At 37.0% G+C, this 17,127-nt stretch overlaps 1 protein-coding gene across 3 annotated transcripts in view; it reads left to right on the top strand.

Annotated features, from left to right (window-relative positions):
* The window catches only part of SORBS2 (sorbin and SH3 domain containing 2), a 156,515-nt gene that overhangs the window by 99,633 nt on the left and 39,755 nt on the right, over positions 1-17,127 (top strand). For 2 of the 3 annotated variants that reach the window (XM_082050899.1, XM_082050900.1), the window contains 6 exons: positions 322-466; positions 2,734-2,909; positions 8,122-8,188; positions 9,142-9,186; positions 10,387-10,573; positions 13,594-13,708. In XM_082050899.1, the coding sequence (XP_081907025.1) occupies positions 322-466; positions 2,734-2,909; positions 8,122-8,188; positions 9,142-9,186; positions 10,387-10,573; positions 13,594-13,708 (735 nt within the window). Of the gene's footprint in view, positions 1-321; positions 467-2,733; positions 2,910-3,631; positions 3,739-8,121; positions 8,189-9,141; positions 9,187-10,386; positions 10,574-13,593; positions 13,709-17,127 lie in introns of those variants that run through there. The other variant, XM_082050901.1, reaches the window with a different exon arrangement.

Below are 17,127 nucleotides of genomic sequence, written 5' to 3'. Positions count from 1 at the left end.
GCTGTCAGACCTCTCCAGACCTTGTTTGTGCTGTCTTCGTTGCTTTGACCATGGTCTTTCTGTCACCTTCCCATGACTTCAGCACGCTTCGCAGACGGCACATACAAGGAGGGAAGGGGGGAGGTACAAGGTATAGAAGAAACAGATTCTGCTCCCCTTGTGACGAGTTTTGTATTTCAGTGAATGCGGATGCCGCTATGGCTGGGTACCTGACAACTGCTGATTGTTGTGTGGGTGACAGTCTTGCCTCGCTCTCTGTTTGGGATGGCAGTCGGAGGGCTTTGTGTGTGGTTTAATGGGATATTGTTTTGTTTCTCTCAGGCTCAGATCACAGTGAATGGGAACTCTGGCACTGCTGCCAGCCCAGTGAGTCACTTTCAAAGGCCTTTTTCCCCTTCTTCAGTTTACCCTCCACCAGCTTCGCTCAATTCCAACATTGTTATCATGCAGCATGGCAGAATGATGGGTAAGCCTCACACAGAATATTTGCTTTATACGTTACACAACATATTCCAATTCATGTGGTAAAGATTGCAAACAATTGCAGAGTGCTTCACATCCATAATGAAAGGTATTGTCTATTCATCTACACTGGGAAATAAATGTGAAAAAAATAGCATTTACTGTTAGATACAGTAGTCATCATGAACTGGAGTTACTAGTAAGTTTTAATTATATGTATGAGAGTGAGCTTTTGCCACCTTTCTACTAGCTTTACTGAGGAAATAGTATATATCAAAACAGCTCAACCTGTACAGTCCCTTCAGGTTTTGCCTTCTTTAAGAAAGCAAGGGCCAACTTTTTACATTGGTTCTCCCCACGAGTTCCATCATCTTCAGTAGAAATACTGCCAAGAAAGGGTGAGGCTCTGAGATTTTAAATACCTAAAGCCACATTGATCTATAATTTATGTATTTTTTTGTACAGCATTTTTAATTTTTTAATATATTATCAACCTTAAAAGGACTGTTGCCAGATTACTAGTGTTTTGCATAATCAGATAAGACTATACATGCAAAACAATTTGAACGTGATCCTGGAGTTTACTTTTTTGTTGTGCATGTGGAGAAATTAGGTGACAGTTTCATTCTGAGACTTACAGCTTACACAAAAGCTGCTATTCCTATCATACTGATAAGTAGAAAAACTGTATACATGGGTTTCTCCACATCCCAGAATTCTAGATTCTTCGATTGCTTCCAGTTTGCTGATCTAAAGGCCTATCGACTCTGGTTTGGATATATCTGAAACATGCAGAGTGTTTTCCCATGACTTTTACTCTTCCACAATAACAGCCTGATTTAATTCTCCTTGCTCATGTAAAAATCCCATTGACGGCCTCAGTTTGAGGCCTACAAAGAATAAAGGATCCAATCCAAAATGTTTTCTAAATTTAACGTCATGAATTTTGGGAAAAAGGCCCAAATATTCAGACATTTGCTACACAAGTTGCCCCTCGCCATATATGTGTAGCACAGGGTTATTTACAGGATTTCAGACTTGAGTAAACAGCTGAAACAGCCATACCAAATCCAGCTCTCTGCTGTAGGAGTGAGCAGAAATATTCAAATTAAAATTAGAACTTCCACTCACCAGAGCTCCTTTTGGTGATTTATATTACAATTCAGATATTTTGCTTCAGAAGAATCAATGGATGTTAACGTTACTCAAGATGCAACTGTAATCTTCAACAGTAGTATTAGAATATTTGGGTTTTACTCCCTAATTTCACTTATCCTGCAATGGACACGTCTCACAAGCACTGTACCTGCTCTTGCAAAAAAGATGCTTTGTCGTAGCAGTCTACTAATTTACTGAAACATGCTGCCTGAAGGACTCTTTTTCCTGCATACATGAAAGAAGTACATCATCTGCAGTAGTACAAATTTGCATATGACACATCCCAGCAGTAAGGTATTTTTTGTTAAATAAATTACTCTGAATTTTAGAGGGATAAGGTAAGAGTAGCACATTAATTTCATTTATTATAAAAGAATATTTATGGAGAGGCATAGAAATGTTGCAAGTCACCACAAAACCAGTAGCAGCCTGCACAGTTCACCTGAAGTATTGTAGGTGGATCATTCGTTTGCTCTACAGATGTTAAGTTTCTCACGTCCATTTTTATGGATTATATGTAGAGGCACTCAAACATACCAACATAACTTGGAATTTTTTAAATAATAATACACATGCATCAAAACTTAATGTTTCCAAAGACATATCACATAAGTCTTTGTGGAGGGCTGTTTGGAATCTGTTGCTGTGCTTACAGAACAGCAATTTTCTATAGTTTGCTAGACGTGGCAGTAGCAGTAGCGAGGGAAGTTTTGAAATTACATCACTAGTTTCAAGAAATGGATAGGAAAGGTGCAAGAGTTTGATTAATAGGAAAAAGGCTGCTGCCACTATTTCTCAATAGAAATGCTGAGTTTGTGGAGGTTTTGGTTTTTTTGTGAGCAAGATGCTGTGACAAAATATATCTAATCTAGGAAGATCTGAGTGGAATAGCCTGTCTGATATTTAAGTAAGTTTTTAATTCTGTTAGTGGAACACTAAGTAGGGCAAAGCCCCAGGTAAGATGATTGATTTTTGATTTTTTCTTTTAGATGTTGTATATGGTTAAGATTGTTGTCAGTCTTTGAACAGCATACTGAAATGGGAAAGTGCATTATAACTGCCAAGTATGATTATTGTATCATTATAGAATATTCTGTCATGTTATCTTTACAGAGTCCACAGAGACATACTCAGAGCATGTTCAGACTGTTGGCAGCACCACCACCACCAGTACAATACCAATCTGTAGATCCTCAGAAGAAGAAAAAAAAATTACAGTCATTAAAGCCCCACATTATGCAGGGATTGGCCCGGTAGATGAATCTGGAATCCCTACAGCAATTAGAACGGTAGGAAATTCTGGGGAATCTGTGTATGAACTCGTACAATGAATTGATTGTTGGTAATGGGTTTTTCACATTCTTCTAGTCTTATATAATGCAGAATACAGTGTGCGTAATCAGCGAGCTCATGAATATAATATTGTGTGTTGACGGAAAAGGAGAATGCTGATGGGAGCATAATTGGGCAACCTCATGTTTCTAGTTTTAATTAGAAGTAGCCAAAACTTTGTGTCTCTTTCCTGCTTCTTTTGCAGTTTTTGCCTTTTGGATATATGCAGTAATTGCATTTGTTCTGTTGTTCCTAAAATAAAGTTTATACAGTCTATATATATGCATGCATGCAGACAAGTATACTTATATACGCATGTGTGTATTTATATAAAAATCTCATGCTTCTACATTTTCTGGGAGACTGATTCTTATGTCATCAGGGTCATGTAGAAATGAATCATTTTGTTCTGATAATAATCTAAGTGACTAGCATTTTCATGGAAGTGCAATATATCATCACTGTGCCCTTGAGTGACATGTAAACGAATAGCGTGGAAACCCTTTCATTGTGCCTAGCCCAGTTTTGATCATCTGCCACGAGTCGCTGCCTGAGCAGTCCCAGGATGCCGAACTGAAGAGTTTTGTTTTTGCTATGCTGAAGCATTCTTTCCACTCTGCTGTCAGGGCAGCCTCTTCTGGCTGGTCCAGAGAGCACAGTGGCAGTGGCACTAGGGCTGTAAAGGAAGCACTGAGTGGCCTTCCCCGCCGGAGGAGCAGCACTGTGCTAGCCGGACAGAGAGTAAGAAGAGTGGGAGCCAGGATGAAGGCGGCAGAGCCCTTGCAGGTGAAGTCTTTGTGGCAGCTGTTAGGATGGTGGCAGCTGTTGGATGGGTCTGCTCTGCCAAGGCTGACATGTGGGGCTGTGTTGTATTGCCAAGAACTGCTGCAAGGGATCGAAAAATTAGGGGGAAAATCAAGAATTGATGGAGAAAAGCAATAAGAAAAATTCAGAATGAGTGGTAAGATGGGGATAATTTTGATAAGAGTGAGGGGAGACTCCAGCATTTCTTCCTTTATTTTTGACATAAAAAGTAAAATGATCAGAATCTTTTAAAAATGAAGAAATTTATTTGCAACAATGCTCCAGCTTCCTAGTCCCTTTTTAGTTAGATATGTCCCTGTGGTCTATATAGGATAAAGTAATTGGTTTTGTTCTTTTTTGTAATAGTGGATTGATCTAGTAGGGTGCATATCAGTTGTATAAGATTATAACAGAAATCCCCCTCAAGTGTGCTTAACAGAGTTGGCAAGCTGCCAACCTATATTTAAGTTTCAGATTGTATGGTCTGAGTGTCTCTGATTTTCTCCTAAAAAATAATGTAATTTGAATTGGGACATTTTTCAGCTGCATTTGCTCTGGTTTTTGTTGTTTCAATTTTGAAATATCTTATAGATTGTAAACTTAGTGGTATAGAAATGATTCTCACAATGAGATATGAGTTAAAAGATTATGCTAGCATGTGTGTGGGAATGTGTGCCTTGTGTGCCACTTTGTGTCTTTATTCTGCTTCCTTAGGATTTAGCTGGAAGTGAGATTGTTTTCAAGATATTGATTTGAGATTACATTTTCAATGTACATGAGTATATTTGAGCCACATATACCCCAGTCATGTAAGAACAAAGGTGATACAGTTGCCAGTAAAAGACTCAAATATGCTGTGCCTTGACACCTCTCAGAAGTGCAGTACTATGCAGAGATATGCAAAAGTGCTATAACTGCATTTCCCATGAACAGTAGGAGGTAGGATATATCACTCTCTTTTTTTTAAGGTCAATGAGCAATCAAATAGGCATCTTCTCCCAGAAAGTTCAGCATTATTCCATCTGGAGAGAAAAAGAAGTTTGCCAATAGTTGAGGTTATTGTTGCATGCAAAATATAAAAGTTTCTTATTCTTCCGTCTTTATGAAAGTGACAACAGTCTATCAAACAAGCAGTAAATGCAGGTTGACGGGTGATTAGGTGACATACACACCATGTAGCGAAACACTGTGCTACTCAATGGTAAGCCCGTAAATAAGAACTTGGGAGGAATATCTGCATTCCAGATTTGGAGCGCTTTTCAGGAGCAGAGACATTTTTATAGCTGTGGTTACCTCCTCTAAGTGTGTCTTTACTCAGAACATGGTTTGTGATGGCAGTTTAGCCAAGGAAATCAGAGTGATGTTCTCTTTCTATTCCTGCAAACCCCCTGTCCAAAGCTGCTGAGGGGGGGAGGATTCCTATAAAGCTTTCCCTTCTCTTGGACCTTGCATCCCACGGTAGCATGTTTCCTCCATAGCACCTGAGCTCCTGCCAGCTCTGGGCAGGGCAAGTCTGAAGCCTGAAAATTCAGATCATTAAGTTCTGCCACTATGCCAAGCCCTGCCCAAAAGATGAAGAAGTTCCAAGGCATTAAAAATCAAGTCTCTGGAAAAGAGAGGATAAAATGCTGCTCATTCAGAAAAGCATTCCATCAAATGACACCACCAGAGTTAACCACTGCCAGAGTTCTAGGAGAGGAAAAAACAGATTCGTGGAAAGCAGTATGACTGCACTATTTTAGACCATCCAAAATGATTGTTTCATGTCTAACTATCTAACTATTATTCTGCAGACTAAAAAGACTTCTATTTAATAAGAATGAAAAAAAAAAAAAAATCAAGTCCCACCGGATTTCCTTTCTGTACTTAGTAATGTAATATTCCAGCCATGGAAAGAAAAAAAGAAAAAGGGGGGGGGGGGGGTGCAAAAAAAAAAAAAAACCACTACAGAAGGTCCACTGAAAGTAGTAAGTGCCTCCTTCAATTGAATACTTTCTGATGGATTATTAGAATGCTGCAATGATTGCGGACTCCTCTAAGTACCAACTGCAGATACTTCTTATGTCCTCTTCATGCTATTTGGCTGATGGTTCATTCACATAAGATGTTCCAACATTTAATTGCAACAACTATAATGTATGCAAAGCAGGATGGCTTCTGAATGGCTTGGTGCATTGTGAATACTGCTAATTCCTCAAACAAATGTAGGTATGTGGGACTAGTGAATATAAATTGAGAAAATGTATTTTAAATGAATTTAGTCTATTCCTTAACTAATCCTATCTGGCTTATAATGCAAAGCCAAATTATTGGCTGAGACTTTAAACTCCAGGGTGAGGGTTGAGGGGGAGATAGAAACATTCCTATGTCCATGGGACAAAAACATTCCTATGTCCATAAAGATGTTGGGAGACCTTTTTCTCTGGTCAGGTGGGAGCTTCTTCATACCTGATCTCTATGTGGAAGCCTCCTGTTGATTTGTGGAGGACCTGATTGATAAGGTGGATCTGGAAAAGTGATATCTGTGGACTTTGTCCCTGGACAAACAGTAGGGTCATAGCAGTAATATTTATGCAGTGTTTCCAATCCAGTCACGTGTCACTGATTCGAGCTCGATTGGAAGACTCTTCTTGGCCCAATACAACCAGAAAGGCAGCTCCAGTATCATGGGACCATTGCAGGTTTGTAGTGCTGTGGTAAATGAGGAGTACTCTGGAGGTTATGCCCATCAGCTTGAATTCCTTAAGACCTTCTGGACTTCCTTGTAAACTTGTCAACATATATGGTCTTGGAGCACCAAACAGCCTACTTGTTTAAAATCCAGCTAAACTGTTCTTACCAGAGTTCCGCTAATATAGATGTTTGATACCTTTAGGGAAACAGTGTTAATATGGTCCAAATCTGCTTCTGAGCATCTTCTCTTTGGCAGAAGTCAGGAATGTTGGTAGGTGGGTGAAGGGACCTGGTCTTGATATGAAACTGCATCTTCTTCATCCCTTGCAAACAGGTCTGGGTAAAAAGCATAAGCTGCCACTTAAATATCTTTCCTCCCCAGCAGACCCCTGAGTGTCGACTGTCAGCTCTTCTTTTAAACAATTTATTTAAATGTCATTTAGTAGCAATTTTGTGAGAACATATATTGATTCCTCAAAATACCGAAGCATTTTCTGATTAGTCCCTTATAGTAAGAGCTTACCATTGTTAACAAAACAGGTTAATTATGTACAGTAACTGTAACAAGTATTTAGGGCAAAAGTGTGGTTCAGTAATGATGACATGGACCCAGGTGAGCACACTCAGATCTGTCAGTTATTTTGTAGAGAAGAATTTGTGGATTTTCACTTTTCATGGTGAAGAAGAATAGACAGAGTGATTGCAGATACAGTGTTAGCTAATGCCATTAATGCACATTAAGAGGGGTCTTTTGAATTATCCCTGTCCACACTGAGGTTTGAAGATACTTTTGTACATCTGCATCAAAACTTCTGCTTTTATAACTACTATGAAACAAGTAAAATTTTAAGACTTAAGAATAATAATACTGAAAACGTGTTTGCCTTGGTGTTATCTCCTTTTCTGAAATATTATCATCCTATCTCAAAGAAAATTACAGCAAAAGAGAAAATGCAGAAGGGTGAGAGATAAAATTAATTAGAAGCATAAGCAAATGTTGGTGTGAGGAGAATTAGGGAACTTTGGGATTGCCTATTTTACGAAAGTGAGGATAAGTATAATGTAATGAGTGGTTATTGAAAGGTATATTACATTCACTTTTATGAAAATAAAGACATAAATTAAGTTTCCTGGAAAGGGAGTTTAAAATGGATAAAAGGAAATACTGTTTGTTTACAATCAAAACATTAAGTCTTAAATATAGTGTTGTCTTAATTATTTTCTTGGTAGTACTCCTAGGTTTTTCTGCATTATTTAACAATTATGTTTTGAAGATAATTTAAGTTGGAAATTGCCAGGAGTTCAAAGAAGCTCTTCCTACATGCTTGTAATTGCTGAAATGTTTGTGTTTTGCTGTAAAGTATGTAGCTATTCATCGTTGTCAAATATAGGGTACTAAGAAGATAAACACTTGATCTGCCACTAATTCCTGTGTTTCCAACCATTGTACCATCCAAGATCAGAGTCCAAAACTGGCTCAGTCTTCAGTGTCTTCCAGGACTTTTTACAGGAATTCCTAGGTGGAAACCATGAATACACCATTTGAAATAGATGGCACGAAAATGATTATGTTAAGAAGGGATCAAAACATAACAGACTTTGTGTCCAGAATAACATCTAAGTATCTGATCAAATCTGTACACACAGCTATTTTTATTTTTTGTTAATTGTTAAAAACTGTATTTTATTTAGACAGTTGACAGGCCGAAGGATTGGTACAAGACAATGTTCAAGCAAATCCATATGGTTCATAAGCCTGGTAAGTATGCTTTTGTTTTGGCTGGCTGGTTCTCAGTGGTATTAAAAAATGCACTTTGCTGCATTTTGCCTGGCTGCTATGTGAAAATACAAGTGTTCACCAAGTGTCAAATAATGAATCAAAACAAATGAGTAAATTGGATGATAGATTTTACTGCAGAGAGCACCATTTCCTCTGCTAAAGGCTGAAAAATTCTAATGGATTTATTGAATAACTAAAACTAAACAAAAATTAAAGTTATTAGAATAGGTAAGCAACCAGTATGCTATCACGTCACTGGGGAGCTCAGTGAAGTGATCCTCATCTCCACTTTGAGGGACCAGAAACTGGCCACTGTGAGTCTTCTGCCATACCAGTTTGCTTTTGGAGACCTGATGTGTTAGAACAGCATAATGGTCACCAAGGATGACAAGAAACTGTATAAACAGCAGTTATACCCATTACACCTCTGAAAGGAAGGAGACTTTATTCACCTGAGGTAGAGCTTGCATTTAGTATGGTCGTACAGCATTAGTGGGAGAATAAAAAATGGAAGCAGTAAATTTTTTGCTATTTTGAACACTAGTCACATAGTAGGTATTTCAGGTTGCTTTTTGTGAAAGGAACAACAACTTCATAGTCTCTAGCAGAGGACAGCTGGCAAAAGGAAGACATTGAGCTTGTGGAAGGGAGAACAGACAGAAATCTGTGATTTGCAATTCAGTGCTAACCACTAAGTACACAATATGGGTGACGTGACAAGATACCATTTTGCTAATAAGGTGGTAAAAATAGCCTATGGGTAAGTATGATGGGAAAAGAGAGTCTTCAGAAAACACCTATGAGATAAGGAAAATAAATTCAGCATTTGATTGCCTACCAATCTTCAGTTTGTATTTGCAAAAACAAAGCTGCATTGCTGTGATAAACTGGCACATATTGCACTGCTGTAACATCTATATTTCTTTTTGTAGATGACGCCACAGACATGTATAATACTGCATATGCATACAGTACTGGTAGGAATTATTCCCTCACTTCACAATGAGTCTCTTGTTAATGTCAGCAAGTAACAGGGGCAGTTAACTATTGATGCTTGCTTTTGTAATGCATATATAAACACTTTTTATTGTCTTGTTTGATCTCAGTTGGTGTTTTTTCATGCCTTTTTTCCCAAATGAAACAAAGTTTAATTTTGGTTTCATTCTTACCACAGAAATGAATTGCAGCTGTGGGCCTCTTACTGCAGATGGGATACGTTGTAATACTGTAATTTCTGATTATATTTCATTTATTTAACTAGTGATTGTGATTAATGCAGCCTTTCCTTATCAAAATTTAAAGGAAACTACTGTGTGGAAGTAAAAATGCTAATTACATTAATGGAAAGACAAAAAGATTGTACTGAAAACACCTTTTTAAAATATGCAGTAAGAATGCCTAATAAAGATGAGTCTGTTTCATGATCTTGTTCATTTTTGCTATAAGCACTGGTGTTAACATTATTTAGCTGCAAGGACACATTAATAGATACATACTTGTTGTGTCTTTCAGAAGATTATAGCCATACAGTAAAATTATTTACAAGAACGAAAGTGAAAATGTGAAAGACTGTATGTGCAAATACAGCCCGTAGTGCCTTGTGCAAAAGTGCCATTCAAATTTCTTCCATTTCAGTGTCAGTTGCATTTGATGTGCTCTCACGCTGCCTTTTTGTGTACTGGTGAGAGCATTTGTTGTGGGTCAGTTGTTCGAGATCTGTTTGGACTCTTGTGATTTTCTTCAAGATACACTGTTTCCTAGTTGTCCTAGACTAACAGTAATTATTATAAAAATGAAAAAATGTGCATTTCCTGCCTTTTCTCTTCTTTCTGAATATGGAACAGCTGAGGGGCAGATGAGCCTGGGGATCAATAACAGGCTGTCACTAACAGGTCTGATGGGTGCATACAGCCATTAACTTCTTCCCTCCTCAAATTAATCATTAATTTATTTTAACTATACTGCACTTTATCTCTGTGTTTGTAGTTTTACATAGAAATACATAAAAAGTATTCTAATGAGCTACATAGTATACAGCAATGTACATTTTTTAAAATGCATTTCCACATTTTTGTAAGCTTACAGCTTTATTGAGTGAGTTCTTGTAGCATTCCGTGTTGTGTTTTATTAAAACCCATTGTCATGCTGTGACTATTGCTGGTTTTGTTTTATATTAGGTAGCTACAGTCCATCCTTCTCTGCTCAGGCACACCCAGCTGCAAAGACACAGACGTACAGACCATTGTCCAAAAGCGCTTCTGACAGTAGTGCCGATGCCTTTAAGGTCTCATCCCCTTTACCACCTCCACATGTGCCACCTCCAGTACCACCACATCGTATGAGGGGAAGGTCTACACCAGAAAAGTAAGTCAGAATTTTTTCAGAGAATGTTCTTTGTATGTATAGTAGTCCAATTACAGGATATCACAAAGGATAAAATAGCAGCTAAAGAATAATATTACTTCAAGGGACAGTCAGGTGATGAGGGGTCATCTTCATCAGCAGTGTGGGCATCATGCATGGTGCTGCCATTTCTTCAGTATTCTAAATAAGTGCTTATTCTTACAAGCAATATCACCATGAGCATTTAAGGTTTTCATTCTCGTCAGCGGGATTGTCCTGCCTGTTGTGTTCCAGAACAGTCCGTGCTCTAGCAGCTGTCTTGAATAGTAAGTCTCCGAGTAGGAAAGGCCATTTATGGTATCCAGTAGCAAAGAGAAAAGATCTAAATGATGTTGAAGAAATTGAAATCCAAGGAAGAGCAAAACTGTTGGAGTGTAGCAGTCAACCTACATTTCCCCAGAGCTTATAAATGCTTTATATCCCCATTTTTTAAGTCTCCATTTTGGTAGACCGAGGAGGTGTTTACAGATTAAAGGGCCATTTCAGTTTTCTCGTGGTTTTCCAGCTTCAAACTTGCTGCACAAAACCAGGTTCCAGTGGTTAGAGTCTAGTCTGGGTAATGTTAATACTTAGCTCGGGAAATAAATGCTTATCCTTCTGATAGAAACATGCAAACTCTATAGACTCTGCAGTATATCTGTAGCTACTAGCTCAAGCAAAAAGCTTTTTCTTTAGTGTTTACATTTGTGAATACTATGTTAATGTAATATTAAGTTATTATACACTTATATGTGTATGTGTATCTATGTATGTATACATTTTATATCTGGAAAGGGTAATTTTTTTTTTCATTTCTGGCTACAAGCCCACCACTCTCAGTTACACTCAAGCAACATGACAGAATTTGCTGATTTTGTCAGCTTGGACATTGTAAACATTTTCATATGTAGAAATTTAATTATATTAAGCAGTTTTGAATAATTTGCAGTTTGCATAAAATATTATGAGCAAAGAGCATACTAAGTGTTTAAAATGAAGACTTTTTGAAAAAGTTTTTGGTAGTGGCAATCCAAAAGTTAATCCAACAGACAGACATATTGCAGAGGAAAATGAGGTTACTTGATGGCTACTGGCTTTGGCTGCTCCTGTTGCTGAGGACATGTTGTCAAGAGGAAATTCCAGGGGTCAGAGCTGGGCTGCCTCCCAAGGGCCATGATGTTTGAATTTTCTTGGCAAGTCATATAGAAGTGTAGATTTTGTTAGCAAGGCACCAAAATACAGATCAGCTTTGTGCTGGTCTCTGAAGTTGTGTTAGTCATCATCCTGCGCTAGGCCAAATGCCTTGGTCGCAGAAGCTGAGGCCTGTTATAGTTCCTTTTGTCAAGCTTGAAAGTACTGCTTCAGTACTGAATTTGGATGTTTGGCCTCTCCTTTTAATCTCCTGCATGATAAGACAGGCAGCGGAAATCTATGTTCTCCTGGCCAGGGGATGCCAAACGCGTTAGTTACGCTTTCCCTGCTGCTGGCAGCTATAGCTTGTCAATCTTTTCCTGCCCTTGGGAGATTCTTTTTTTAATTGCCTATAAAGCCTGAGTATTTAAAATCTCACATAAGAGGCTTAGGTCCACATGTATCCCAGTTTTATAGCTGGGAGGCAAGATACGGTTTGCATTAACATAGTCCATAAGGGATTACAGGCTAAACATTGTAAATTAAGTGAACTGAGTGTGAATTAGAATTTCAGTAGCATCCTTATTTTCTTCAGTGACCTGCAGGATAATGCAACTTGATCTGAATACTTCCATTTCCTTCCAAAAAATACAACCTTTTCTGCTCTGAAGCTAATTTTTTCCTCAGTGAAAATAAACAATAGAGCCGTGTACAACTACTTCCCTTGAAAAGCAGGATGTTTTATAAACAGAGGTGTCTGTGTCCCAGAAATTGCACTCACAAACATACTGCAAACAACAGCTACCCCATAGATTTTTTTAAGGCACGTGACGTGCCTTATTATGTCAGGTCACATCAATCCAAACCACATCAGAAAGGCTGAATAGAACCAATAGAATTTAATCAGTGTATGCTCTTTTTTATTGTAAATACAGACAATAGCTGACAGGATTTTTTCTTTCCTTTCCCCTGGTCTCTGAGTTTTTAGTGGGTCATTTTACACAGAGCTAAATCAAAAGATGCGTGAGCTACTGTTTTCCAAATGCAGCATGAGCAGTGACTACAAAAGCAGCCATGAAAAGATAATTCTCATTGTGATAGTAGCTCACTAACTACCCCCCAAAAATGTGTAGGGAGCTATTAAAATAACACGGCAAATTACCAAAAAAAAAAAATAGAGTAGTGGAGGTTACTTTTTATTCTTTGCATAGCATTATTAAATTGAAAGTAAATTTGTAATTATAGAGAAAATGGATACATTTCTGTCCCAAAATCAACTGCCAAATTTTTGTCTTGTTTATTTATTTGAATTTCCAAGGAAACTGGATACTGCTTACAAGGGTATTCGGGAGCAGTTCTACTACGCATCAGGATAAAGAGCATCTGTTAGATTTTCGCACTTTTAAAATAATTCCTCATTTTTTTGTCTCAGAAAATTTTGTTTCTTTTTCAGTATGGACTTGCTATCATATAGCGTGATGACAAAAATATCTACCACCTGCCTATATTACTGTAGTGCATAAAACAAGTATAGGAAATGTGCAGTTTGAGAAGGTGTGTCATGGTATTTTGATACAGTGAATCAGGGAAGATTTTAAACTCATCTACGAGTTATAACAAAAGTGTGAGTGATCACATCTTCTGGACATCCCTAGTACTCCTCCTGCTGTACTGAATATACCTGCTGTAAACAGGTTACGATGTCACAGTGGTTGAAACATTGGGATTCTTGGCCAAACATTTCACAGCTGAAATTTGGAAAGAGAAACGGTACTGAAATGCATTTGGTTCTGCATTTTTCTCTTGCATGGAGCTGTAAAGCAGATGATGATGACAGTCAGTTAACTCAAATGCTCGTATTTGTTTTTTAGAAATGACTGGGATCCCCCTGACAGAAAGGTAGATACCCGCAAGTTCCGTTCTGAGCCAAGAAGTATTTTTGAATATGAGCCAGGAAAGTCATCAATCCTTGAACATGAAAGACCGGTAAGACACATAAGTGGCATGGATACTACAGTAAAGAGGTCTGGTGAGAGGTTGTCTTTCTATTATGTACTACTGATTATAACCACTTTGATGAATATTGAAGGTTCTTTCACAAATATAATTTTGCAGTAATTTGTCTTTGTTCTTTACCAATGGTCATGTTGAAAATTTGAGTTTGGCTTATTTGCTAGACTTAGATCTCCTGTTATTTCCAAGAAATCAAACCACCACTTGGCAAACCTAATTGATGATGAGAAGAACTGTGAATTAATGGAAATTTTTTCTAATTGGCATGCATGTCCAGCCCTCATTTTCAGTCGTATTAACAGCACAAATGCTATCTGATGAATTAATGCATAAAAATATTTGCATTTGAGGATGTGCCTAATTGTACACTTAAGGAGCTTGTGGTCAAATACTCATCAAGGTTGCCCAGAAAGTCTCTGGAATCTCCATTTCTGGAGATGGTCAAGACTCACCCAGACACAGCCATGAGCAACCTGATTTAGTCAGACCTGCTTCTAGCAGGAGGTTGGACTAGATGACCTCTGGAGGTCCTGCCCAGCCTCAGTTACTCTGTGATTACTGCATGTATCCTAACATGTAATTAGAAGTCTTTATTCCTGCTTTCTGAATAAAGACTGCAAATGTGGATTTTTTCACAAGCTTGTCTGATAAAGATAGACTTAATGCATGCAAAATGACCATTAAAGGAAGTCTTCCCTTGCTGAAAGACACATTCACCCAGCCTTTCTTAACTTACCTCTGTGCTATCTATCTCAATACTTATTTTAGGAAAACTGTTATGTATCAATGCCAATGTTTTCTTTTCTTGGGCTTTTACTTTGAGGTTGAAATTGTTAGAGGGATTCAAAGAAGGGGTTTGTGTCATCCATACTGGATTATTATTTGCTTCTGTATTACAGGCTTGTACATATAATTAATTTTACTAATTTAAATAAATAAAGCAAATAATTGAATTCCAGAATAGGTAGTATGTCAGCAGTGTGAAACACCTGTAATAGGCACATTTCCCTTGTGGTTTTGTGGTCTATGCAGGAATAGAATTTCTGTTAGCTAGAAAGTACTAAGCTGTGTTTCTGTGAAATTAAGTTCTTGCAGAACTGATGCATTTTGGAAGAGGAGAGAAGCATTTCTAGATTAACTCCTAATAAACCAATGTATTTAAATGGGATTTAGTATTAATTGTGAAGATGAACTTAACAAATAATTTTATTTAATAGGTGATGGCATTTGTTGTGAGCACTTTTTTGATTGCCATGGCTGCATTATACACACTGCAGTCATTTGCCAGCCTTCCCAATGCCAAAGAATAATAGCAGATTCAAGTTAAAAAAGGAAAATTACAGTGATTTTTCAAGAATGGCCTCACTTTTCTAATAAATTACATTTTCTACTAATGTAATGTGGAAAAAATATAAGAGTTGCAGTGCTGATGATTATGATAGTAGATACATTTTTTTCAATTTTAGCAAACTACTGAAATTACAAAAAAGTGAGATTTGCTGACTGTTCCTGAAGACTTTTTTTTAACTTGCCTTATGCATTTTACTTTTGTTGTTCTGAATTGAGAAGTTGGATTTTGAGTTTTGTTTGGTCCTTAAAATATTTTCATGCAGAAAAACCTTAGTCATGTTGTACTTACTGAGCAACATCAGTCAAGGGCAAGTTCATACTTTTCTCATTGGAAGCTTAGACTAGAATTTTAGATTTAGCTGGTGTTGATAAAAGGACAGAGTTCCTTATAGAATAAATTTTAAAAGCTGAGGAAATAATATTCATGGACAGAATGGAGAATTTTTTTTGTTGATTTATAGTTCAGGGGTATTAAAAGATTGGATATCAGTAATTAATGTAGAATACAAGAGGTGAAAGTCGTGCCGACACTAGTGTAAAGTTATTAACTAATATAAAAACAGTTGGAGTAAGCTATGACAGTTTTATCAGTGTGGAATTGCGGCTGTTGAAAAGCTGATGTTTAGCTTTGTTTGGACTGTGTTACAAAAAGGGAAAGACTTAGTTTCACTGAAGCATTTAATATCCTTGTGTTCATTGAATGGGACATGGGAAGTACAACTCACAACTTGTTAAATGGTGGTGAGCAAAGTAAAATGATTTTGCTGTGTGTCTAAGAAAAGCTGACATCTGGAAACATTGTATTAGTTCCAGAGTCAGATGAAAACTTTAAATTCTTAATTGTGTCACTATTACATGAGTTGTCTTTCATCTTGATAATTTCAAAATATTTGATTTTGAATTGTTCTGATGACACTGAAAGAAAATATTAATCAAAATACCAAATATAAAAATAAATAGTTTATTAATATTGTAAAATATGGACATTTGTAACATTTGAAGTAAAAATTCTTTCTGTACCAGTGTTGCTAAAGCCAAAATAGTCAAAAGGGATTTCTCCAACACTCCAAATCTTAAATTTTTTTTGCTGAAATTTACAGCTACCTTATATGATACTAAACAGGACAGATGAGGTTTGAAAATCAGCATTCCCATTATTGACATTGATACTACACTGGAATCTGTTATGATTAATGTGGAAATTAGAAACATGGAAAGAAAATAATAAAATGGCATTCAATGTAAAACTAACATTTAGTGGAAAATATTATTCAGCAAATCCTCATTCAAAAGATGTAAGAAATAATCTTAAAAAAATGACCTAGTAATAGACATTAAATGGATAGATTGGTTAAGGATAGATTATTATCTTTGCTATGGATATGAAAAGATGAGTGTAATTTCAAGGTGCAGTATCATGTAGCCGCCTTCTGTCATGAGACAGGAAATCAATATTTTACTTCTCTAATTTGAACTTATAGGGGTATAAAATATCAACAAGGAGGGGCTTGGGACTGGTGCTTTGAGATTACAACTAAAACTCAGTGACATTAAGTTGTTGAATAGTCTTCCAAGCAATGAGGCAGCAGCTGCTTTTGTCCCATAAGATGTTTGAATTTTGTACATAAGTTGGTACATAAGTTGTACATTTGGTACATAAGTTATTCTGAGGAACAGTGTCTCCAGTGTCTGCAAATCAATACAATGTTCTTATTTTTCTCTAATATCATCTGAACCATATATTTGTTTCCTAAAATGGGTGTTTCCTTTCAGGTTAAATTTAATTCTAGATTTTTTTATACATGTTTAGTATACGGTTTTTCTACTGAGTTTATATACAAGAGTATTTTATGACCAGAATAAAATGAAAAACATTACTGTTTTGTCAAATAGCTTGCACTATGATGCATATCTGTTGTTTGGTGGTGGTTGTGCATTTTGTTGTTGTTGCTTGTTTGGGTTTTTGGTTTTTATTTCTGTAGTGGAAAATTTGATTTTTTCCTTTAGAATATGCAAGTTTGATCACCTTTGATATCTCAAGC

This window comes from Streptopelia decaocto (genome assembly GCF_964273445.1).
Source record: "Streptopelia decaocto genome assembly, chromosome: 4".
NCBI lineage: Eukaryota > Metazoa > Chordata > Aves > Columbiformes > Columbidae > Streptopelia > Streptopelia decaocto.
This window is presented reverse-complemented; position numbering and strand designations above follow the sequence as displayed.